General features: G+C 32.3%; 1 protein-coding gene across 1 annotated transcript in view; it reads left to right on the forward strand.

Moving 5' to 3' along the window:
- Positions 1–24,756, forward strand: part of LOC143222371 (fanconi-associated nuclease 1-like) — a 27,924-nt gene continuing 3,168 nt past the window's right edge. The window contains exons 1-13 of the mRNA XM_076448818.1: positions 1–1,701; positions 1,969–2,109; positions 2,683–2,884; positions 4,122–4,259; positions 5,439–5,537; positions 9,044–9,178; positions 9,818–9,962; positions 10,721–10,801; positions 16,023–16,190; positions 16,636–16,795; positions 20,770–20,969; positions 21,799–21,894; positions 23,852–23,980. Coding sequence (XP_076304933.1) covers positions 828–1,701; positions 1,969–2,109; positions 2,683–2,884; positions 4,122–4,259; positions 5,439–5,537; positions 9,044–9,178; positions 9,818–9,962; positions 10,721–10,801; positions 16,023–16,190; positions 16,636–16,795; positions 20,770–20,969; positions 21,799–21,894; positions 23,852–23,980 — 2,568 coding nt within the window. The 5' untranslated portion in view covers positions 1–827. The remainder of the gene's footprint in view (positions 1,702–1,968; positions 2,110–2,682; positions 2,885–4,121; positions 4,260–5,438; positions 5,538–9,043; positions 9,179–9,817; positions 9,963–10,720; positions 10,802–16,022; positions 16,191–16,635; positions 16,796–20,769; positions 20,970–21,798; positions 21,895–23,851; positions 23,981–24,756) is intronic.

Here is a 24,756-nt window from a genome sequence, read left to right on the forward strand (position 1 = left end):
AAACGCGGTTGAATTTGTTTTGATGCAGTTCGTTGTACTTTGAAGTTATATAATGATGGTTATGATGTTATACAAGTTAATTATTAAAATTGAGAAAGACTATCTGATTTTCAGTTAAACGTCAAGGCGGGATTAGCGAAAATGTTAATAAAAGACTTGTGAAAGCACTTTATTCTCTACTACTAGTACAAAGTACAATCCTATAGTGTATTACATTATGGTCTGTAAACTAACACGTAGAATCATAGATATTGAAAAGCTTTGATAATCATACTATTACAACTTACGCTGTTTCAGTGTAATATTTTTCACTACGCCTTAGCATGTTAGTTTTATAGACTGTTTTCTAAAACTAATCCTCTCGTTTTTCAATTGGTATTATAATATTGGGTGGAAATTTGGAATGTAGTAAATAGTATATCAATAGCAGTAGCCTGATTAATGTACATGTGTAAGTTTTTTGTTTAAATTTACGTAACGTATGAAGATAAGAAGTAAAGGCCTAGGCTTAAAACTCCTTCAAAGTAATTAAGTGACTAAGTTGTGAAAATATAGTAATGTTAGAAGAATAGTTTGTATTTTTAATGAGCTGTGAATGTAAGTTGTAAGGATACAGTAGTAGTGTGCTAGTAGCAACAAATAATTTTACGTTTTTTTTTTTTTTTTAGGAGTAAGCCTTTAACGTAAAATATTGTGTAGTGTACTTTACAGCATATCCAGATGGGATGCAGTTGTGTTCTATAGTATTTAATGTTCTGTTTTGTGAGCTCTTAAATTAAGAAAGTTAAGGGGCATATTATTTTCCATTTTGTAATAATAATTCTAATATGATACCAACAAAAAAAAATTGTACAATCATAAGTTTATTAAAAAAGCAAGGACAAAGAAAAAAATGGGTGAATTGCCCTGGATGTGAAACAGAGATTCTGGAAAGTACAATGAATTTTCATTTGGATAATGACTGTTCTTCGAAGCAAGCAACTGAGTCTGAAGGAACTTCTTTAGCTGTAAGAAACAGTGAAGAGAGAATGACTAATTGTACCGAGCAGTTTGAACTAAATCCTAAAACATTTCAAACGGCTGTGATGGATTACACAGCAAAAGATGATTTAGCTACATTGTCACCTAAAAACAAATGTGGAATAGCTTCACCCTCAAAATTTTTATCTTGTAATCTTAGTTTATCAAAAAAGAGACTCCTTTCCCAAAACAAACATAAATTAAGTAAAAAGATTAGGCCTACTAGTGGAAGTGATGATAAAATATTGGTGGAACAGTCTCGGGATCTGATATCGCCAGAGTATTCCAAAGCTACGTGTAAGAATATAAATAATGATTCTGTAAAATTAGATGTGTTTTGTTCAGAAACTGGTTCTCCTTCTGAGAAAATGGAATTACATGAACTTTTAAATGAACTTGATTCAGGACCAGGAACTGGTTACAGCAGTAAGCAAGACCATGAAATCAATGGTGAACCTCTTCAAAAGTGTTCTGATGTAAAAAATGTTAGTAAAGGAAAAAGTACTAATGTTCCAGAGACTTTAGAAGATGAGGGAACTCTAAAACAAGAAGATAACAGTGTTCCTTACTATCTAAAGAACTTTCTACACATTATTGAATATGTTTTAAGCCAGAAGGATGACCAAAAACTGTTTAATGAAGATGATATGACTCATATAAGAAATTTTCAACAGTTAACAGGTGATAATTTTAAACAATTTTTATAACTTGTATATGACTTAAAACTTTTGCATATTTTAACAATCTAATGACTAGTAAGTTCAAAGAACTCTCCTTTTTTATCATATTGATCATCATTTCGTAATACCTTTTTGATCATAAAATTGCAACATTTATATATATATATATAAAGTCTATAAGTACAAAATTTGCCTCTATATGAGTTAAAGACTGTTTGTTCAGCCTAGTTTAAGATGTCCATTAATTGAACGTCAAAACTTATTTCAGAAGCTGGTCAAAAGTTGTATGTGCGATTGTTCCAACGTAAGCACAAGTGGATAAGGCCACAGAAAATAGAATACCAAGAAATAGCTGAAAATATTCTCCCCACGTTAGAAGAGCTAGTGAAGGCTCAGCTTCTACACGATGGCAAGTTTCATGAGTTTTATTATATGTTAAGAGAAAAATGTTATTAGAGGTGAAATAAAATGGAAGTTATATGCCCTGAATTTGTCAGTATTTGTTACATAATATCCTGTTTCACACAGAAATCTTAGCTTTAAAGAAGTTTGTATATTAGATAAACCACTTGCTATTTGTGACTCTCAGATGCTCATTACAAAAACTGAACAAAGTTTTATGTAGGTGAAAATTGACTCAGTAGAATATAAAATATAGCAAATTGAAGCTGTGGTGTGTAATATCTGATGATAGCAATATATACTATTAGAAGTAGGATCAGATGTTTAATTATTCACTTTTAGGTTTACAGTCTGTCTGTTTCTTTGTTCTTGAGCACAAAGCTGCACTATGGGCTATCTGTGCATCAAATTAAACCAGAGAAGGCTATTTTCTAACACCCATTGACACAGGGAAGGCTATCCTCTAGTATCCATTCTGATTAAGATGTTTAGTGTATATGGTATTATGCAATAAGGTTACATTGTTGTGATCTATAGTACAGATTATAACACTTGTTGTTTTTACCTTTGTTCTCAATAGTAAATGACTTGGAAGAACTAGAAGAAACATTAAACCTGTTGAATCTGTTGGAGCTAAAAACTCTTTGTAAAACATTGGGCATCGGCTCAGGTACCAAAGGAAAGAAAGAAACAATTGTAGCTATTCTGAAGCATGGAAGAGAGCACAAGTCTGTGTTCCAGTCCAAGTTTTCTCCCAACATCACTGGAGTAATCTTGAAGAAGTAAGGCTCTGAAAGTAAAGGTGAAATAACCTGCATCAGGTTTATGGATTCACCCACGTGTAATATATTTTTGAAAAATGAATTGTGTCTGAATTTGTCAGTGGTTGTCTAGATTGATCAAAAACATGAAATTGTAAGTTTTTATTTGGCATTCTGAGCACTGGAGCATATGTTTTATGAATGATAAATTTAGATTTTATTGGTTATTTATGTGGTATTGAGGTAAACTGTTCTCCAACAGGTATGCTAAAAGTAATTTGTAACAAAGAGTATATTTAGTAAATATCTGGAAATAAACATGAATAGCAAAAGAAAAGAAAACATTTATGTGAAAACGTATGAAATATTTATTTGATGAATGTGACTGTGCTTAACTATGACTTGACAGCTTCAAAGTGTTTTTGTTTAATAATGTTTGTTTATTAAAACTGTAAAGAGAAAGATGACTCCAGAAACAGGAATGTGAGCCCCTAGTGCAGTATCTTCTAATCCTAGATTACCATAGGTAATTTCTGTTTCACATATTCAAGACAGATAAACACGCAGCTTGCACTAACTTTCCAAATTTCAGTATTAGTCCTCCACTTGAGAGTAATTTATGCCCCCTGTGGAGCTTTAATACGTAAATAAGGCCAAAGAAGTTTAAACTCTCAGAGAATGAGTAATGTTGCATGTAACTGTGTTGAGAGTGTTAGTGTAGGTATGTTCTTTCAGTCCCTGTTCAGAAAAATGTCAACTTCTCTCAAAATACTTGTTCAAAAATCTACCTGATTTTGTTTTTCCAGATTTGGAAGGGTCAAATTACAAGTTTAGTACTTGTTTTTGTGATTATGGTTGATACATTTTGTTGTGACCTAGTATTAAAATATTAATTTAATTCAGTAAAGGCTGCTATGTTGATAAGTTAATCCCAGTAGATAATGTGATAAATCATCCAGTGAACATTGCACCTTTGTAATGCACAATCTAACTTAGATAACTTGAAAAGTAAACTTAAATCAGGTTCAGAATGATAAAATTCCAAAAATATTCATACTGTATATTGCTATACTGTAGTTTAAAAAATTTCAGTTATTACTATATTGTTTTTTTATATTTTTATTAACTTACTCAGCTCTTTTACAAGATAAAAAAGAGGCTTCACAGGTCCTAGGAAACTGTAATGTTTATGTTGTTTTTTCCCACTGTAAGATAGCTGCACATTTTACTTATCAAGTTTTGTTTCACTTTCTTTAAGAGCTCGTCAGGTAGTTGGGACCTGCTTCAAACTGACCGAACTTCCACGTCGTGTGTTTACAAGAATTTTGATGCTTTTCTCTCTTCCTGCAGCAGTTGAAGATGAAGATGATGCCTGTGGAGGACAACAACGTCAATTGTTAGTTGATGTGGTCCTTGGTCTTGAGAGATGTAAAGAAATGGGTTTTGATAAACTACAAAAATTTCGTTTGTTTTCTGTGCTTACATGTTAAACACTGCTTGCATATTTTATGCATAATATATCTGGTTGTGTTAAATCTGAAGATATTTTAGTTCACAAGTCATTGATTTGCTAATGAATGGGGCCAGTTGTTTTGTGACAATATATTCTTATCAACATTTGTTCTCAATAATTTCCCCTGCTCATGTGCCAGTGACTTTGATACATGTTCAATCTATAGAACCAATCTGCAGCTGACGTCACTTCTCGTAAAAAAAGATATTACATTTCAGTTGTGTTTTAATATTATATAAAATTGACTGCTTGTTCACTTAACTGTATACGTTTTTTATTTTCTTTGTTTGTTTTAATTAAATAACAAGACTGTGAAATTGGCAAAGTTTGTTTTAAATTGAAAGGATAAACAGGTTGTTCTAGAGATAAGTATCGTGATGGTTATTGTTGACTTCTGATTAAAACATGATGCCTACAAGAGACCTGAACTGAAAACTAACCTTGTAATTAATATACCTGTTTAACTACGAACATGTAATATAATAAAACCATGAAATGATTAGATTTATATGAAATTCAAACCAAACTTTGTATATCGTCTACTGGTTACTTGACCCTACCATGAACTACTATTGTTGAACCAATAATGCAAGATTAAAAAAAATATTTGATAACTTGGACGTCAAGTACGTATCTCTGTATGGAACAACACTGTAATAAGTAACAATGTGTGTTTGGTCCACATCCTTGCGTCTGGGGTTACAAAACAGGAATAAAAAATGCTGTATGCTTAATTTGTTTTTCTTAAACTGACTTATCACCTCTACATCAGATATAGGAATACGGAATGTAAGCATTTGCTTTCTATGATTATTTAGAAACTATCACTATTTTGTTTTATTTATTTAGAATGTAGAAGAGTTTAGTGGTGGTGACTTCAATCGCAGCACGAGTTTTAATATAATATTACGATATACCTGTTTAGGCACTGTCTGTTAGGTTTTAACTTAAGACCTTATATCTAGTTTTTTAATGTAAAATTATATTTTTATTGCTAACTGATTTTATAATTAATGATAGGGTTCACATGTTTGTAATTACGTGATGTTCTGTGTTCTTCAGGGTCACTTTGCTGTTAGTAAACAGAGGCCAGCTGGTTTTTCCTACAACTACCATACACAGAGTAACTGTCTTGTTTGAAACTCGTGAAGATTTAATTAGGTACAAGTCTGACTTGGAATTTTTTGTTTTCTAAATTTGAGTATTGTGTGTCCTTTGATAATAACATTTTGCCATGACACATAAAGATTAATTAACTTTTGTCTTTCTTTAAGAACTGGTTGATCTGCCGATGAAAGACGATAAAAAATACCACATTCTCTAATATTTTTTATAATGGTTAAAATGTTTATTACTGGTCAGTTTAATGAGGGCTAAAGTTATATCAAAGTTTGAAATCCTCTTTAAAAATATGAGAAAAATATTCCAGAACTGTATTTGCAGAAAAAGTGAAGCAACAGTTATGCTGTAGTAAGTAAATCAGTGGGTTTAAGTATGAGATATTAGTAGATAAACCATGTAATTACCATAGTAAATTTTTCATTGTTAATTTAATATGATTATTCTATATCCAGTACACTGGTTGGTTACTAAGCTTATGGATTTATGATGCTTAAAATCTAGGGTTCGAGTCTGTGTTAGATAGAGCAAATGGTATAATGTAGCTTTGTGCTAAAACAAACAACACTATTCCCAATGTTAAAAACTAACAAAAATGTTTTTTGTGATTTATATTGTTTTTATATGGTTTAATTTGTTTTGTGAACTTCTCTCATACCAAACATGCTTGCTCTTTCAGCTGTGGGGCATTATAATGAGATGGTCAATCCTGCTATTTTGTTTGGTAAAAGAGTAGCCCAAGAGTTGGTGGTGAGTGGTGATGCCTAGCTGCCTTCCCTCTAGTCTTACGCTGCTAAATTAGGGACGACTAGTGCAGATAGTCCTTGTGTAGCTTTGCAAGTAATTCCAAACAAACAAACTTTATCTTGTAAACTTAATCCATAATTTGTTCGATCATAAAAGTTTCATTGAAGAAAAAAAAAGTTGAAACTGATTTAACCTGCTCTTTGTTTTCATTACTTGAAGAGGATTCAAAATATGTAAAAGAATGGGATAGTTATTGCATGTAGAAAGTAACGTAGTTCCTTGTAATGAATGATATAGTTCCATACACTGTATGACACCCATTTCCATGCACGGAATGACACACATTTCCATGCACGGAATGACAGTTCCATACACTGAATGACACAGTTCCATACACTGAATGACACACATTTCCATGCACGGAATGACACAGTTCCATACACTGAATGATATAGTTCCATACACTGAGTGACAGACATTTCCATGCATGGAATGACACAGTTCCATACACTGAGTGACACAGTTCCATACACTGAGTGACACACATTTCCATACACTGAGTGACACACATTTCCATACACTGAATGACACAGTTCCATACACTGAATGACACAGTTCCATACACTGAGTAACACAGTTCCATACACTGAATGACACACAGTTCCATACACTGAATGACACACAGTTCCATACACTGAATGACACACAGTTCCATACACTGAATGACACAGTTCCATACACTGAATGACACAGTTCCATACACTGAATGACACAGTTCCATACACTGAATGACACACAGTTCCATACACTGAATGACACACAGTTCCATACACTGAATGACACACAGTTCCATACACTGAATGACACAGTTCCATACACTGAATGACACAGTTCCATGCACTGAATGACACAGTTCCATACACTGAATGACACACAGTTCCATGCACTGAATGACACAGTTCCATGCACTGAATGACACAGTTCCATACACTGAATGACACAGTTCCATACACGAATGACACAGTTCCATACACTGAATGACACAGTTCCATGCACTGAATGACACAGTTCCATGCACTGAATGACACAGTTCCATGCACTGAATGACACAGTTCCATACACTGAATGACACAGTTCCATACACTGAATGACACAGTTCCATACACTGAGTGACACAGTTTCACACACTGAGTGACACAGTTTCACACACTGAGTGACACAGTTCCACACACTGAATGACACACAGTTCCACACAGTGAATGACACACAGTTCCATACAGTGAATGACACACAGTTCCATACAGTGAATGACACACAGTTCCATACACTGAATGACACACAGTTCCATACAGTGAATGACACACAGTTCCATACACTGAATGACACACATTTCCATGTATGGAATGACACAGTTCCATACACTGAATGACACACATTTCCATGCTCTGAATGACACATAGTTCCATACACTGAATGACACAGTTCCATGCACTGAATGACACAGTTCCATGCACTGAATGACACAGTTCCATGCACTGAATGACACAGTTCCTTGCACTGAGTGACACAGTTCCATGCACTGAGTGACACAGTTCCTTGCACTGAGTGACACAGTTCCTTGCACTGAGTGACACAGTTCCTTGCACTGAGTGACACAGTTCCTTGCACTGAGTGACACAGTTCCATGCACTGAATGACACAGTTCCTTGCACTGAATGACACAGTTCCTTGCACTGAGTGACACAGTTCCATGCACTGAATGACACAGTTCCTTGCAATGAATGACACAGTTCCATGCACTGAATGACACAGTTCCATGCACTGAATGACACCGTTCCATGCACTGAGTGACACAGTTCCATGCACTGAATGACACAGTTCCATGCACTGAGTGACACACATTTCCATGCACGGAATGACACAGTTCCATACACTGAATGATATAGTTCCATACACTGAGTGACACAGTTCCATACACTGAACGACACGGTTCCTTGCACTGAATGACACGGTTCCATGCACTGAATGACACGGTTCCATGCACTGAGTGACACACATTTCCATGCACGGAATGACACAGTTCCATACACTGAATGATATAGTTCCATACACTGAGTGACACAGTTCCATACACTGAGTGACACAGTTCCACACACTGAGTGACACACATTTCCATACACTGAATGACACAGTTCCATACACTGAATGACACAGTTCCATACACTGAGTAACACAGTTCCATACACTGAGTAACACAGTTCCATACACTGAGTGACACACATTTCCATACACTGAATGACACAGTTCCATACACTGAGTAACACAGTTCCATACACTGAGTAACACAGTTCCATACACTGAATGACACACAGTTCCATACAGTGAATGACACACAGTTCCATACAGTGAATGACACACAGTTCCATACACTGAATGACACACAGTTCCATACAGTGAATGACACACAGTTCCATACACTGAATGACACAGTTCCATACACTGAATGACACACAGTTCCATGCACTGAATGACACAGTTCCATGCACTGAATGACACAGTTCCATGCACTGAATGAAGTAGTTGTGGCAGTCATTTTAAGGATGGTGTAGGTGTTGAATTGAGGCTTTTGGTGAGTGTAATTTTTTCGCACAGGTTTTTCTCTTTAATTCAACTACTTGAAGGACTTTTAAAGTATGAAAATTTTGATCTTTGGTTCCAATATTTACTTTTTAAAAGTGTGACATATGTTAATTTATTATAATAAATGATCTTTGTTGCTCAGTTGAACCATTATTTTGTAGGTATGAAGTGGCAAGGCAGCTAGAGGCAGATTTACTCTCTTTATTTGAAGGTAAAGACTATGAAATGGCTTATGAATTGTTCTTGAATGTGAAAGAAATGTACCTTCATTACTGCTCACAAATGCAGCCTGACAAGTAAGATATACTTGAGTGTCTTTTAAATAATGTTTAGAGCTTGTGTGTGCAGTAATTCTTAGATATTTATTATTTTAGAATTTTGTCATTTATATGTAAGTATTCTTTGCAAACACAGGGTGTTCGGAAAGTCACTGTGCACTTATATATTTATTAACAGACAAAACTGCACAGTGACTTTCCGAACACCCTGTATAATGAATTCAATAAAACATTTCTCACTAGAGATTTTGGCAAAAATATACTTTAATTGCTTTTAAGACATATTTACTGATTGTTTCTAGTGATTTCCTGAGGCTGGACTAAACTTTGCTCACTTGGCAGTTGCTGTACCAAGCTAATGTTACCACCTTTCTGTTTCATTGAGTGATGAATTTTGTAGGATGTGAAAAAAAAATACAACTCGTATATTTGTGATACTGTGTACATAAATTAGTTTAATTTAGATTCATTTTAAAAATTTATCATTTTAAATACACCTCAAAATAATTAGTGTTTATTTAAGATAAGCTTATATTAGGTTGAGGTTTTATTCTGGAATGTTATTCAATAATTTTAATGGCTCACTACAGGAACTTTTCAATTTCATTTGATTTAGAATGAGTTGTTATAGTCAGTAATTACAGACTATTTTATAAGGGACAACATGCTTCCGGTCTTTCTACGTTGTTTCACTGCCGGGCATGTTTACATTCGGTGTCTGAGCCGTGGTGTAGAAATACTGCAGAAACTAAGAAGATACAAGGATGCTGTAGATATGCTCCAAACACTAGTTGATCAGAAGGTATTTCACTGTTTGTCAGTTCAAGCTAATGTTTTTTAAGTTTAGTATTTGTTTTGTAAACAGTTCAGAAAAGTGTTAAGTGTGGTTAAAAAACTGAAGTTACAAAAAGTGTTCCCCTACCTGATGTAGTTTTATCAGTTGAGTGTTCTGTTCTTTGTTCATACCTTTGATACATCAGATTATTATTTGTTCCTAAGACAGTGATCATTCATATGTGATGCAATAAGCATTAATCATGTCATTTCTAAGTTAAACAATCACACATATTTGTTACCCAGATACAAGTAATTTTAAGAATTTAAAATTTTTAATGTTACTTTGTCTTAATTTGTTTTATGTGTAGGACAAGAGTTATATGAAAGTGTTATCCTCTGTTACGGAGATTAAATCATTAATGGATCCTGTGTGCCATCTTGACATGAGAGGGATTTGACGTTTTTGACATAAATTGTTGTTAACCAAAGTATAGTATGAGCTAGCACAACATTCACGCAGAGAAATAAAAACTCTACAGTGCAAGCACTTTTGAATGTTAGGCCTTTCTTCTTGGGGACGTTCATACACAGAAAGATTTGACTGCCGTAACGGGTGGTAATTTATTGCTGAAGACACCAGGGACTTGTTTGGTCAAAATTTAATTTGGTATTTATTATACAGCTAAAGAGATGCTCCTGTGATGTTTAGCTGAATAATTTTCTGTTTTACACACATAATGGATGTGGTAGTAGTTAGATGCATTGTGACTGTTTCTTTTCTAGGTGTACTGCCTAGACTACAGAGGGCGATGGTATGAGAGAATTGCTTTGAATTTAGATCAGCATTTAAAACAGCCTGAAAAGGTAAGATGTGACCAGGAATTTTTTTACGCTATCAAATATTTGTCTATTCATTCTTGTAAACATTTTAAAGTGTTGTAATAAATGTTTGATTGACATTTTTTATTGTTATCTGTTTTTCATTAACAGTTATAAATACTCCAATATTCTGTGTTAATCTCTTCTATTTAGTGTTTACTCAATTGTTTCAAAGCCAATAAAACAGGTGGTTTATGCATTCTTTGTTTTTTGATTTCGTATCCATTTATCCTTTATTTAAACCCAACAAATCTCTTACAGGGCATTTTTAGGCTTACTGCTATCAGTTATTTAATGTATTCATCTTGAAGGTTCAGCATACACACTTTATAGGCATTTGATTTTCAAAACTTGTTTGAAATAAATCTTTGACTTTCTCTGACACTTAACGATTTGATATTGCTCAAGTGATAGGAGGGAAGTTTCTTATATAAGCGAATGTACAGTTTATCCATGACGTTAGAAAGACGTCAGTTTGAAAGATCAGTTGAACGCTGATGTACGAGACCGTGTAACCCGAGCACTTGTAGATGTGAAATTTCCTCATTAGATGCAAACTGGAAAACAGGGTTATTCATTTTGTTTTAAGTTTGTTGACGCTAAACAGTGACGTATTGTTGTAGAAATAAAGAAGTGGATGTCAGAAAATCTGATTTATCCCAAAGCTTTTGTCAAAAAGCATTACCTTGCTAAAGACATGCAGCAGTTACTTGATTTTTTCATGTGATCTACACAGTATATAACTAGAAATTTTAGGTTTTCCTTGAATGTATTGCATGCATAATCAAAGAAGGGTAGTGCATGCCATAGACCCTGTGGCACAATACTCTGTAAGAGTGAATACTTGGAGAGTCCTAAAACCTTAGAAATATTAAAGGAATATTTGTTTTGTGTTCTATTTAAAGTGTAAATCTGTGGTTTATCTCTGAATGTACTTTGATTCTTTGTAAAATGTGGAACCCAAACACCATTTTTTGTTAAAAGTGTCATTTAGCTTCAGTTTAAGGTTGTATTAATGAACTTATGTTTAATGTATTTAAAATTGTATAGGTATTTCCCAAATTCTGCTACATGACTTATTTAAATAAAAATGGTCTGGTAATCTGACTGTCTCAGGCATTACATTGTTTAATCTGATGGTAGTTTCTGTAACATTTTTTATCACTTCTGCTTTAGTTTTTCAACTGTAAGTTTACATTTATTTCTGGCTTTTTTTAGCAGCTTTAAATCTAAAGTTTTGGGAGGTAAATTTTTCAGTTACTAAATTTGTTAAGTTAATAATATACAATCTTGTATGATTTCTCTTTTTCATTTCCATATTTAATGAAATGTTTTTAAGTTTTCGAATATTCTCGACTATTAAATTGTGGGTGAAAACATTTCAAACTCTCTTATTTTCTTACCTGAAAGCCGTCACTTTGAAATATTTATAAAGATGTATAAAAGAAGAGCATAATTAAAAATAAATAGAGAAACACCTGTCTTATTTCCAGCTACTTAAGGTTTTGGATCCAACCTATAAAATCCATATTTTACATATATAATGATTGCATACGTAAGCTGTTTAGTACGTATGAGGAAATTCGTTTGCTTTTTTTTTATCAGTTAATAATATTTTGCTCATTCTGTAAAGTTTAACATTAGGTTTATTATGAATTGAATATGTAAGTTAATGGGGCAGTTTTTGAATTAGAAGGTGTAATATTACTAGTGAACAATTTTTGAATTAAAGGTGTAATATTACCAGTGAACAGTTTTTGAATTAGAAGGTGTAATATTACCAGTGAACAGTTTTTTGAATTAGAAGGTGTAATATTAATAGTGAACAGTTTTTGAATTAGAAGGTGTAATATTACTAGTGAACAGTTTTTGAATTAGAAGGTGTAATATTACTAGTGAACAATTTTTGAATTAGAAGGTTTAATATTAATAGTGAACAGTGTAATTAGAAGGTGTAATATTACCAGTGAACAGTTTTGAATTAGAAGGCGTAATATACTAGTGAACAGTTTTTTTGAATTAGAAGGTGTAATATTACCAGTGAACAGTTTTTGAATTAGAAGGTGTAATATTACCAGTGAACAGTTTTTGAATTAGAAGGTGTAATATTACCAGTGAACAGTTTTTGAATTAGAAGGTGTAATATTACTAGTGAACAGTTTTTGAATTAGAAGGTGTAATATTACTAGTGAACAGTTTTTGAATTAGAAGGTGTAATATTACTAGTGAACAGTTTTTGAATTAGAAGGTGTAATATTACCAGTGAACAGTTTTGAATTAGAAGGTGTAATATTACCAGTAACAGTTTTTGAATTAGAAGGTGTAATATTACCAGTGAACAGTTTTGAATTAGAAGGTGTAATATTACCAGTGAACAGTTTTTGAATTAGAAGGTGTAATATTACTAGTGAACAGTTTTTGAATTAGAAGGTGTAATATTACCAGTGAACAGTTTTTGAATTAGAAGGTGTAATATTACCAGTGAACAGTTTTTGAATTAGAAGGTGTAATATTACCAGTGAACAGTTTTTGAATTAGAAGGTGTAATATTACCAGTGAACAGTTTTGAATTAGAAGGTGTAATATTACCAGTGAACAGTTTTTGAATTAGGTGTAATATTACTAGTGAACAGTTTTTGAATTAGAAGGTGTAATATTACTAGTGAACAGTTTTTGAATTAGAAGGTGTAATATCACTAGTGAACAGTTTTTGAATTAGAAGGTGTAATATCACTAGTGAACAGTTTTTGAATTAGAAGGTGTAATATTACCAGTGAACAGTTTTTGAATTAGAAGGTAATATCACCAGTGAACAGTTTTGAATTAGAAGGTGTAATATTAGTGAACAGAACAGTTTTTTGAATTAGAAGGTGTAATATTACCAGTGAACAGTTTTGAATTAGAAGGTGTAATATTACCAGTGAACAGTTTTGAATTAGAAGGTGTAATATTACCAGTGAACAGTTTTTGAATTAGAAGGTGTAATATTAATTAGAAGGTGTAATATTACTAGTGAACAGTTTTTGAATTAGAAGGTGTAATATTACTAGTGAACAGTTTTTGAATTAGAAGGTGTAATATTACTAGTGAACAGTTTTTGAATTAGAAGGTGTAATATTACTAGTGAACAGTTTTTGAATTAGAAGGTGTAATATTACTAGTGAACAGTTTTTGAATTAGAAGGTGTAATATTACTAGTGAACAGTTTTTGAATTAGAAGGTGTAATATTACCAGTGAACAGTTTTTGAATTAGAAGGTGTAATATTACCAGTGAACAGTTTTTGAATTAGAAGGTGTAATATTACCAGTGAACAGTTTTTGAATTAGAAGGTGTAATATTACCAGTGAACAGTTTTTGAATTAGAAGGTGTAATATTACCAGAACAGTTTTGAATTAGAAGGTGTAATATTACCAGTGAACAGTTTTTGAATTAGAAGGTGTAATATTACCAGTGAACAGTTTTTGAATTAGAAGGTGTAATATTACCAGTGAACAGTTTTTGAATTAGAAGGTGTAATATTACCAGTGAACAGTTTTTGAATTAGAAGGTGTAATATTACTAGTGAACAGTTTTTGAATTAGAAGGTGTAATATTACCAGTGAACAGTTTTGAATTAGGGTGTAATATTACTAGTGAACAGTTTTTGAATTTTTGAATTAGAAGGTGTAATATTACCAGTGAACAGGAATTAGAAGGTGTAATATCACCAGTGAACAGTTTTGAATTAGAAGGTGTAATATCACCAGTGAACAGTTTTTGAATTAGAAGGTGTAATATTACCAGTGAACAGTTTTTGAATTAGAAGGTGTAATATTACCAGTGAACAGTTTTGAATTAGAAGGTGTAATATTACCAGTGAACAGTTTTTGAATTAGAGAAGTGTTTTTGTAATATATTACCAGTGAACAGTTTTTGAATTAGAAGGTGTAATATTACTAATTAGAAGGTGTAATATTACTAGTGAACAGTTTTTGAATTAGAAGGTGTAATATTACTAGTGAACAGTTTTTGAATTAGAACAGTGAACAGTTTTGAATTAGAAGGTGTAATATTACTAGTGAACAGTTTTGAATTAGAATGTAGAAGGTGTAATATCACTAGTGAACAGTTTTTGAATTAGAAGGTGTAATATTAATAGTGAACAGTTTTTGAATAAGAAGGTGTAATATTACTAGTGAACAGTTTTTGAATTAGAAGGTGTAATATTACTAGTGAACAGTTTTTGAATTAGAAGGTGTAATATTACTAGTGATTAAGCATTCCTGTTATTGTTTTGTGTGATGTGAACCTTGCTAAAAAAAGTTTATACATGTAGAATTTTTAAGATTCACAAACTGACTGTAGCAGACAAAGGATTACAAAATTTTTTACTTCATAAACATTAAATATTATTAATTTTTAATTAGAATAAACTGACCTCTTGACATTTAACTTTTGTTTTGATGTTAAGCACACAACACATAACACTATGTAACACAAATTTTGTTCCTGGATAGTATGTGTTATTTCTGAATTACTTATGTTGTAAAAGTACAGAAAATGACCATTATTCCCTTCACACTTTGCTTTTGTGACCTGGATAATGAAATTTAGAAATTAACCTATTTTCTATGTAAAAATGGACAAATTTGCACATTTTCATTTACATAAGGTCTGAATAAAACTACATATGAATCAATATTTACATGTATTTATACTAAAGTTATACAAAAATGTTTAGAAGTGAGTGGTTTTTCAAGATTTATTACTGTAATGTAAATCACTTTCACATATCAGCCCCCAAATATAGTCTCCCATCATGTTTTCGTTATGGGCTCCCAGGTTACAAAAGCAAAACTTTGACGAAAAAAATAGGTCTTTTCCATTTACTTTAGACATAAGTAATTGGGAAAAACACTTTCTGTCCAGGAACAAGAAAAAGTAAACATTTTGTTACATAGTGTTATAGGCTATTTGTGCACCATGATTTATTGAAATCCATTTTTTTAGCATTAAAATCCTTCAGATTTACTACCAAGTCATTTGGGCCCCTCCCCTTTAAATCTTAGTGTTTTTTTGAGGGGAGGGGATTGGTCTATTATTCTGTTTTATATTTGGGCCAAAAGCTAGACAGGAATTTTGTAATCTGACTTTATAGCTGTTACTTCCAGTTTTTTTTAAACTACAAATTTATAGATTTTCTGTTATAACTCTGATTTTATAGGCTTTTTCTGTGATTAAAACTGCACTCGCAGACATTTCTGTAAGAACTGGCCTCAGGTTTGCTCTTTTCTCACGAGCCCAGAAAATATGTTCTTCTTCATCCAACAAAAAACTGGAGTTAAGATTGGAAGAGCTGCCAGAGATAATGTCAGTTCGTGAAGCTCCCAAGGTCTGTGTATCATTCAAAAATAATTTTTAGTACAATAGAACAACCTTGGAAGATTATAATATTGTATATGATATAAATTATAAGTAATGTGGATGTGAACAATACATCACATCTTGTCTTTTAAATCTAAAACTAGCCTTCTGTGTATTGCTGTTTTTATGTGAAAGCCAACACATAAAAATATAAAGATTCTTGTTTTATTTTATTCAAGTGTATGATGGTTTTACCAGTTAGTGAGCTTACTTATAAGTGTCTCAGTGCATCACATGGAAAGTACTAAATGGTAATTATCTGTAAACTATGAGGTTTAGAAAGTTTATCTGAAGTTTAGAAAAAATCAATTTCACAGAGATTCATATGTGAAGCTGTTTTGATCTTTTAGTATAGAGTTTTACTATGGGTTTGTAACTAGTGTGGTTGGTGTTGATTAATGTTGGTAAACTAGGTGGTGATTAAAGGTCGGCTTTTCCCTCGTGCATTACCTGGATACAAAACTGTTTTTATTTCCATGGATTCAGCTGAGTCAAGTAGTGTTGGGGATGTTGTCATTGTTCAAGTTGAGGAACTAGCTTTGCAACATTATAAACAACAAGGCTTTACCCAGGGTGAGTAGTAGAAAATAGGTGAACATCAGCATAATTCTTGTAATAAGTTTATGTCGGTGATACACGTGGATCTTGGAAGCTGATTCAGTGTTCTTGTTTATGTTTAAAGTAAGTACTTATGAGGTTCTTAATAAATGTTTTGGTAATATAGCAAAATTATTACTTCTCAATTTCTGCTTCCATCAAAATTTCATGAAATGTTGCATAACTAGCATGTTAAAACACATGCAGGTAATAAAAGTGTAGTCAATATATTTTAATGTAGAATTGTAAGTTGTTTTTAAATATAGGTAGCAGCACTGACAGTTTTCTGAAAACTACCACTGTCACCTATGTTGAACTTTTTGAATAAATAAAGTATTGTTTTTTTTCAATGTGAAAGTCATTTATTTGTCTTTAAAGAGATAGTACCAGCTCTGCTTTCACAGAATTTTATTTTATTTGTCTTTAAAGAGATAGTACCAGCTCTGCTTTCACAGAATTTTATTTTATTTGTCTTTAAAGAGATAGTACCAGCTCTGCTTTTACAGAATTTTATTTTATTTGTCTTTAAAGAGATAGTACCAGCTCTGCTTTACAGAATTTTATTTTATTTGTCTTTAAAGAGATAGTACCAGCTCTGCTTTCACAGAATTTTATTTTATTTGTCTTTAAAGAGATAGTACCAGCTCTGCTTTTACAGAATTTTATTTTATTTGTCTTTAAAGAGATAGTACCAGCTCTGCTTTTACAGAATTTTATTTTATTTGTCTTTAAAGAGATAGTACCAGCTCTGCTTTTACAGAATTTTATTTTATTTGTCTTTAAAGAGATAGTACCAGCTCTGCTTTTACAGAATTTTATTCAGATTAAGTGATTTTGGAAATTAACCTGTTAAGCTTATTTTGTTAGGGTGATGTTTCTGAAAACCTTTGGTAATGGAAACGTTATATTTAACATCAATGGACGTAGATTAAAAAAGTCAGATGCCACAGACTTGTTTACTTTTGATAGTGTAGGAGAGAAGGCTTTAGAAATTTTTTAACACAAGTGATTTTGCAAGTGTTGAAGAAGAAGAAAGATTATTAGTTTTCTAAAAGCAGTTTGTAACCCTTGTTAAAGTAGTTTCGCTTAAGAGTGATAAACTTTATGAGAAGACAGCATAAAGAAGAAGCTATTGATCAGTTTGTAATAGAACCTAAAGTTTTAATTTGTAATTGTAAATCTCATGATCTGTAAGAAAGTTTAATATGTGATAGAATAATTCATGGAAGTACTTTGACAACAGCGAATGTTTTCTTAGGGAACAGGACTATATCTTTACAAAATGCCTTAGTTACATACTGAGATGTTTTCAACTTGAATTCATGTTTAAAACTTGGAGATTCATTAAAGAGCTGTTTATGATGTGAAGACAGTATGTTTCTCAAGAACAGTGTAAGTAACATAGTTTTTTGCAAAATGAGTGGCAAACCAAGTAATGAGGTAATGTTGACTGTTCAGAAAGTAGAGAACAAATAGGAGAGCAGCTACAGACAGAAGATTCAAAGTTTAAAAATTATGGTATGGTTAATGAAAGCCCCAAGTATATCAGTATGATATGAATGATATAACCATAAAAAAACAATGATTTTTCTTGCATGTACAGAAAGAAGTCTGATGATAGTTTACGTAGGATCTCCTGTGACCAGTTCTATTAGTTCTTATTCAAGCTAATGGTGTGGATGTAAATGAAGTAATATCAACTTGGTACAGGTGCACAAGTTAATATAATGTTAACTTGATACAGGTGCACAAGTTAATGTAATGTTAATTTGATACAGGTGCACAAGTTAATGTAATGTTAACTTGATACAGGTGCACAAGTTAATGTAATGTTAACTTGATACAGGTGCACAAGTTAATGTAATGTTAACTTGATACAGGTGCACAAGTTAATATAATGTTAACTTGATACAGGTGCACAAGTTAATATAATGTTAACTTGATACAGGTGCACAAGTTAATGTAATGTTAACTTGATACGGGTGCACAAGTTAATGTAATGTTAACTTGATACAGGTGCACAAGTTAATGTAATGTTAACTTGATACAGGTGCACAAGTTAATGTAATGTCAACTTGGTACAGGTGCACAAGTTAATGTAATTTCAACTTGGTACAGGTGCACAAGTTAATGTAATTTCAACTTGGTACAGGTGCACAAGTTAATGTAATTTCAACTTGGTACAGGTGCACAAGTTAATGTAATTTCAACTTGGTACAGGTGCACAAGTTAATGTAATGTCAACTTGGTACAGGTGCACAGATTAATGTAATGTCAACTTGGGACAGGTGCACAGATTAATGTAATGTCAACTTGGGACAGGTGCACAGATTAATGTAATTTCAACTTGGTACAGGTGCACAGATTAATGTAATTTCAACTTGGTACAGGTGCACAAGTTAATGTAATGTCAATACATTTTAAAGGTAAGGTTTGCACACCAATATGTTAATACAATGTTAAGTTCAATACTTTTACTTTATTAATGATAAATGTGTAATTCTCTGTAAAATAAAGGGTAAAGTCTATTACATTTATTTTTTATTGCAACTATTGAATGTGATTCAGTTTTAAGATTACTTGTTGATAATTTGGATGTTGTTAAGAGTTTACAGTATGAATTAAGAGATACATAATAACTTGTAATGGAAATATGAACAGTCCAGTAGTGACTTGCTACAGTGTAATGAAAAGTTGTAACTTACAACAGTGTTATGGAGAATCCATGTAACGTCATGTTACGTGGTTACAAAGCAATTGTCAAATAATCAGACTTATAGAAAGTACTTTTCATATTACTGCAGATTAACATATTCAACCAGATTCACGATGGGAAATTCATGTTAGTTAGGAGAAAAAGTTACAAAAAGAATTTAAAATAATGAGAAAGCATCATTTAATCATGAAAATTAGTAAACACACACAACATGTTAATTTCATAATGTTACTTGAAAAGTGAACAGTTAAGAATTTGTATAGGCTTAAGATGTCTTAATAGAGCAATTTCATTATCATTTAATTTTACTAACTTCTGAGGAAATAACAACTGAATTAGTAGGTGCAAAAAGCTCTTGTTTTCTTGATGTTAACTCTGTTTTTTGTTTTGGTGTTTTACAGCTTGATGCAAGTTAATGTTATGTACATTTGGAACATCTTTTGACATGCATTGCCTTGTTGTTGTATTATTTGTGCTCTGGAAATTGTTTGTACAACATTTAGTAAAATGTTTAAAAGAATACAGAAACATATCTAGGCAATGCTTCAATTTGGGGTCGAACTGAAGTGGAGTTACAGTGGAACCCCTCTAATTAGGCCAGTTTGTCTCAGTCCCGAAGGTGGCTGCCTTAGAGGGGTTCCACTGTATTTCTAAACAGGTGTTTAGGGACAGAGTTAAGGCTTAACAGGAAAAAACAAATTAAATATGTGTGCCAGTCCTTAGGTTATACATTGTATGGTGAATATGTTAAACCAAATATGTCATAGATATGTGTTACCTTACCAATCTTTAAAAATGGTAGAGAAATGCGTTTTCAAAGAAAATTGTTACAACAAATAAATACTTATAGAACTGTGTAATTTTCAGAGTTGATATATTTTGTTTGTTTTTAAGTAAATCATAAATATGACTTAGAACTGTTATAACAGTTTGTTAGATTTTTAACTGTTGCTAAAAGGTTGAAAGCTCTTAAATTGTCTGGTAATGGCAGCTGGTTTATGTACTTGAAACATTTTAGACCAAACCACAATGTTGAAAATATTTGAATTGATAAAGTTTTTCAAAGATGGTTTTGTTTTTAACATTTTTGTGATTGGATGAATTTCTACAATTTTTACTTTATAACTCTGCGAATCTGTTGTTGATAACGGTGACACCAGTCAGGACCCAGACACAGTAACTGCTGTGAAACAGCTTTGACTTACACATTTTTCTGTTATTTTAAAACTTACAGGCATTCATGGAGAAGGGTCAACATTTTCTATGCTGTTTTGTCTGCTATTCTGGGATATTATTTATGAATCAAAGGTTGAAGATGTCTTCCGTACTCCATATCAAAGTTACCCCTTGGACTTAAATTCAGACCAGTTTTATACACATAGGATCTCTGAAATTCAAGACAGACTTCAAGAAATAAAAAATGCTACAATAGAGGTTAGACATTTCAACAGCTAACAACTGTTTGGAAGTCACAAAGGTTGAACATTTTTAGTTTATGACATAATGAAATGTGAGATTTATTCTGTTTTCATCCAGTTTAGCTTTGTTACAATGGTAAGGTATTTCTGGTTAAATGCATATAAGCCATCTGTTTGGTCTTAGGGCAAAACACTTCATATAATTGTTTTATTATATAAGATAAAATTGTAGCTTTAGACAAATTGATTCATCCCAAAGTAAAGTTACTGGACTTGTATTATTCAATATCTTTTATGTTTAAGCATTATGTCTCATCATTTTATCCAGTTGGTTTGAAGTTTATGTAAAAATAGTTGAAGAAATCAGAAACTGCTGTCAAACCATTGCTAGATGTCAACAAAAAATCTGTTAAACCATTGCTAGATGTAAAGAAAAAAACTGTTTGTTAAACCTTTGCTAGATGTCAAGAAAATCATACCGTAGTTTAGTGTTAAAAAATTAAGTTCTTAGATAAAAAAAAGGTACAATTTAATTAAAAGTAAAGTGATTTTAGTTTATAACAGATTTATAGTTAGATACCTGAAACATAGTAGACATTTCTTGAGAAAAAAATACATGGTTTTGAAGGTTTTCTTTATTGTTTTTTTAGAAAAATTATGAAATTGTTTTTTGAAAGCTGATAAAAGGATATAGATATATTTGTAATCATATGAGAGAAATGATCTAGAAATTTGAAGAACTTGGAGTGTCCTTTACAAGATCCTTATGGGTTTTTCCTAAGCTTTCTGGTCTTCAGATGTGTTGAGGCTTTATTATAGTAACATGTATCTTTGTATTGCTTTAGGAGTTACAAAGTAAGATTGATCAGACTTGGGGAGCTCATCACGGAAAAGTGTGTTTAGTGAATTGGGATATATTTGGCAGCTTGGATAGTGTGCAGGTTAGTGAAGGCTTCTCAATGTTCCATCTTAAAGATTTCTTAGAAATCAATGAGGAATTATTGTTCAGAGATGATTTTACTATCTCAGCACAAATAATTTTTTTTTTATTTTTTTAGTATGCTCCACCTAAGATCCATGTAAATAGGTGTCCAATCCGACCAATAGTATCTGATGTTAGTACTTATAACCACAACGTAGTTGGATTTTTTTGACTGAGAAATTTGTGAAAATTAAATATACGGTAAAAAATAGTTTTGAAATATTTGAAAAGTTGAAAAAACCTTAAATTTGAGGAACAGGAGTTTTGGAATAGTTTTAATATAAACTAACATTTCTCTACGTGAAGCTGTTCAGTTAATGTCCAACATTCTATTTGAAGATGAGGACTTAATACAAGGGTTAACAAAACAAGTACTTAAGGAATTTGTTAAAATTTGCCACCAAGAAACTGGATTTCATTTTTAACAGTTCTGTGCATGATCAAACAGATGGAGTTGCTATGGTTTCGTATCAGCGCCTAACCTTGCTCATTTTTTCCTAGTTCATCATGAGAAGAAAGGTTGTATTAAGGATAAGATAGATTGGTAATGCTTTCTTGTGTGTAGAAGAAAAATGTTAAATTATTTTTGGACTATTTATATAAACAAAATTAGAGTAGAAAGTTTACTGTTCAGGAAGAAGATACTTCAAGTTGTCCTTTCTTGATCTGAAAATTAATAACTAAAGATGGAAGACTTTCAAAACATTGTCTTCTACACGTGTTTTTTCCTACAACAGGCAGTTGCTGCCCATTCGAGTGTACTCGTAATGATTTAAGTCTGTTATATTAACATCAGTAGTATAATGACATTGTGACCTTCTAATGATACCATCAGTTGTGTAATGACATTGTGACCTTCTAATGATACCATCAGTAGTGTAATGACATTGTGACCTTCTAATGATACCATCAGTTGTGTAATGACATTGTGACCTTCTAATGGTACCATCAGTTGTGTAATGACATTGTGACCTTCTAATGGTACCATCAGTTGTGTAATGACATTGTGACCTTCTAATGATACCATCAGTTGTGTAATGACATTGTGACCTTCTAATGATACCATCAGTTGTGTAATGACATTGTGACCTTCTAATGATACCATCAGTTGTGTAATGACATTGTGACCTTCTAATGATACCATCAGTTGTGTAATGACATTGTGACCTTCTAATGATACCATCAGTTGTGTAATGACATTGTGACCTTCTAATGATACCATCAGTTGTGTAATGACATTGTGACCTTCTAATGATACCATCAGTTGTGTAATGACATTGTGACCTTCTAATGATACCATCAGTTGTGTAATGACATTGTGACCTTCTAATGGTACCATCAGTAGTGTAATGACATTGTGACCTTCTAATGGTACCATCAGTTGTGTACATTGTGACCTTCTAATGGTACCATCAGTTGTGTAATGACATTGTGACCTTCTAATGACACCATCAGTTGTGTAATGACATTGTGACCTTCTAATGGTACCATCAGTTGTGTAATGACATTGTGACCTTCTAATGGTACCATCAGTTGTGTAATGACATTGTGACCTTCTAATGGTACCATCAGTTGTGTAATGACATTGTGACCTTCTAATGGTACCATCAGTTGTGTAATGACATTGTGACCTTCTAATGATACCATCAGTTGTGTAATGACATTGTGACCTTCTAATGATACCATCGGTAGTGTAATGACATTGTGACCTTCTAATGATACCATCGGTAGTGTAATGACATTGTGACCTTCTAATGATACCATCAGTAGTATAATGATATTGTGACCTTCTAATGATACTGTTTTAAAATTTCTTTACTGTTTAGCAGTTGTGAAAAATTGTTTTAATGTTCCAGATCTTTCCTGGCAATGAATTCAAAGTTTAATATAAGAGAACTGTGTTGTTGTTGTCATAGGGTTTAGTAAAGTGTTTAGGAAATGGACTGGTTAGTGGAATCTGCCAACGACTTGCACAAGATTATCGTCACTGCAGAAGTGGTGTTCCTGATTTGGTTGTGTGGAACCCAGAAGTTTGTACAGTGAAGGTAAACTATGATTTGAATAGTTTTTTCTAAAGTAACTATATACCTTAAAACTCTTTCAGAATATGTTTTATTGTCGTTTCTTTTGTTATGTAGTTAACAGATTTCACCATATTTATTAGTAATTTAGTCTGTCCTCGTGCTTTCTTCAATTTTGAGGTTCCATTTTCTTTAGTTTGAGGTTTGGATGATTACTGAAGGTGGGAGACATTTTGAGAAAAAATGTTGATAGCATATCCATTAATAAGGTAACCCTAATTACGTTTGCCATTTGAAAACTGTGTAGAAGGTAAAAGAAAATTTTAAGAATAGAATATTGTTTAGCTGTCTTAAGAAGAACTTGAAGCAGTTTAGCTTATTTTTAATTACTTAAAATCAAATTGATTTGTTTCAAATTTAGTTCAAGAACATTTTATCTTGGAATTGATGTAAGATTATTCACTAACTATCTGTTCATCAGCTCTGGCAGATTTACTGTGGGTCTTTTTATAATCTAATAAACAAGACTTTTTGTACACACCAGATTTTATTATAAAGGTTTGTCTTAATTTTCAAAGCCTTTACGGTGTCAGTCTGAGCAAAAGATTATATTCATGCTAAGAATATAAGTACTTTTAACCTTACAGTTTTCTGCTTCATTTGAATACCAATAAAATTAATATGAAATTTTAAAGATTTGAACACCAACAAGATTTTGCTCTGCCCTTTCTTTACCTTCTGGTGTACAACAAACAAGGACAGTTTAATGTTAGTTGTTACCAACTGTACACCCACTTTGT

Source organism: Tachypleus tridentatus, chromosome 8, assembly GCF_004210375.1.
Source record: "Tachypleus tridentatus isolate NWPU-2018 chromosome 8, ASM421037v1, whole genome shotgun sequence".
Classification (NCBI taxonomy): domain Eukaryota; kingdom Metazoa; phylum Arthropoda; class Merostomata; order Xiphosura; family Limulidae; genus Tachypleus; species Tachypleus tridentatus.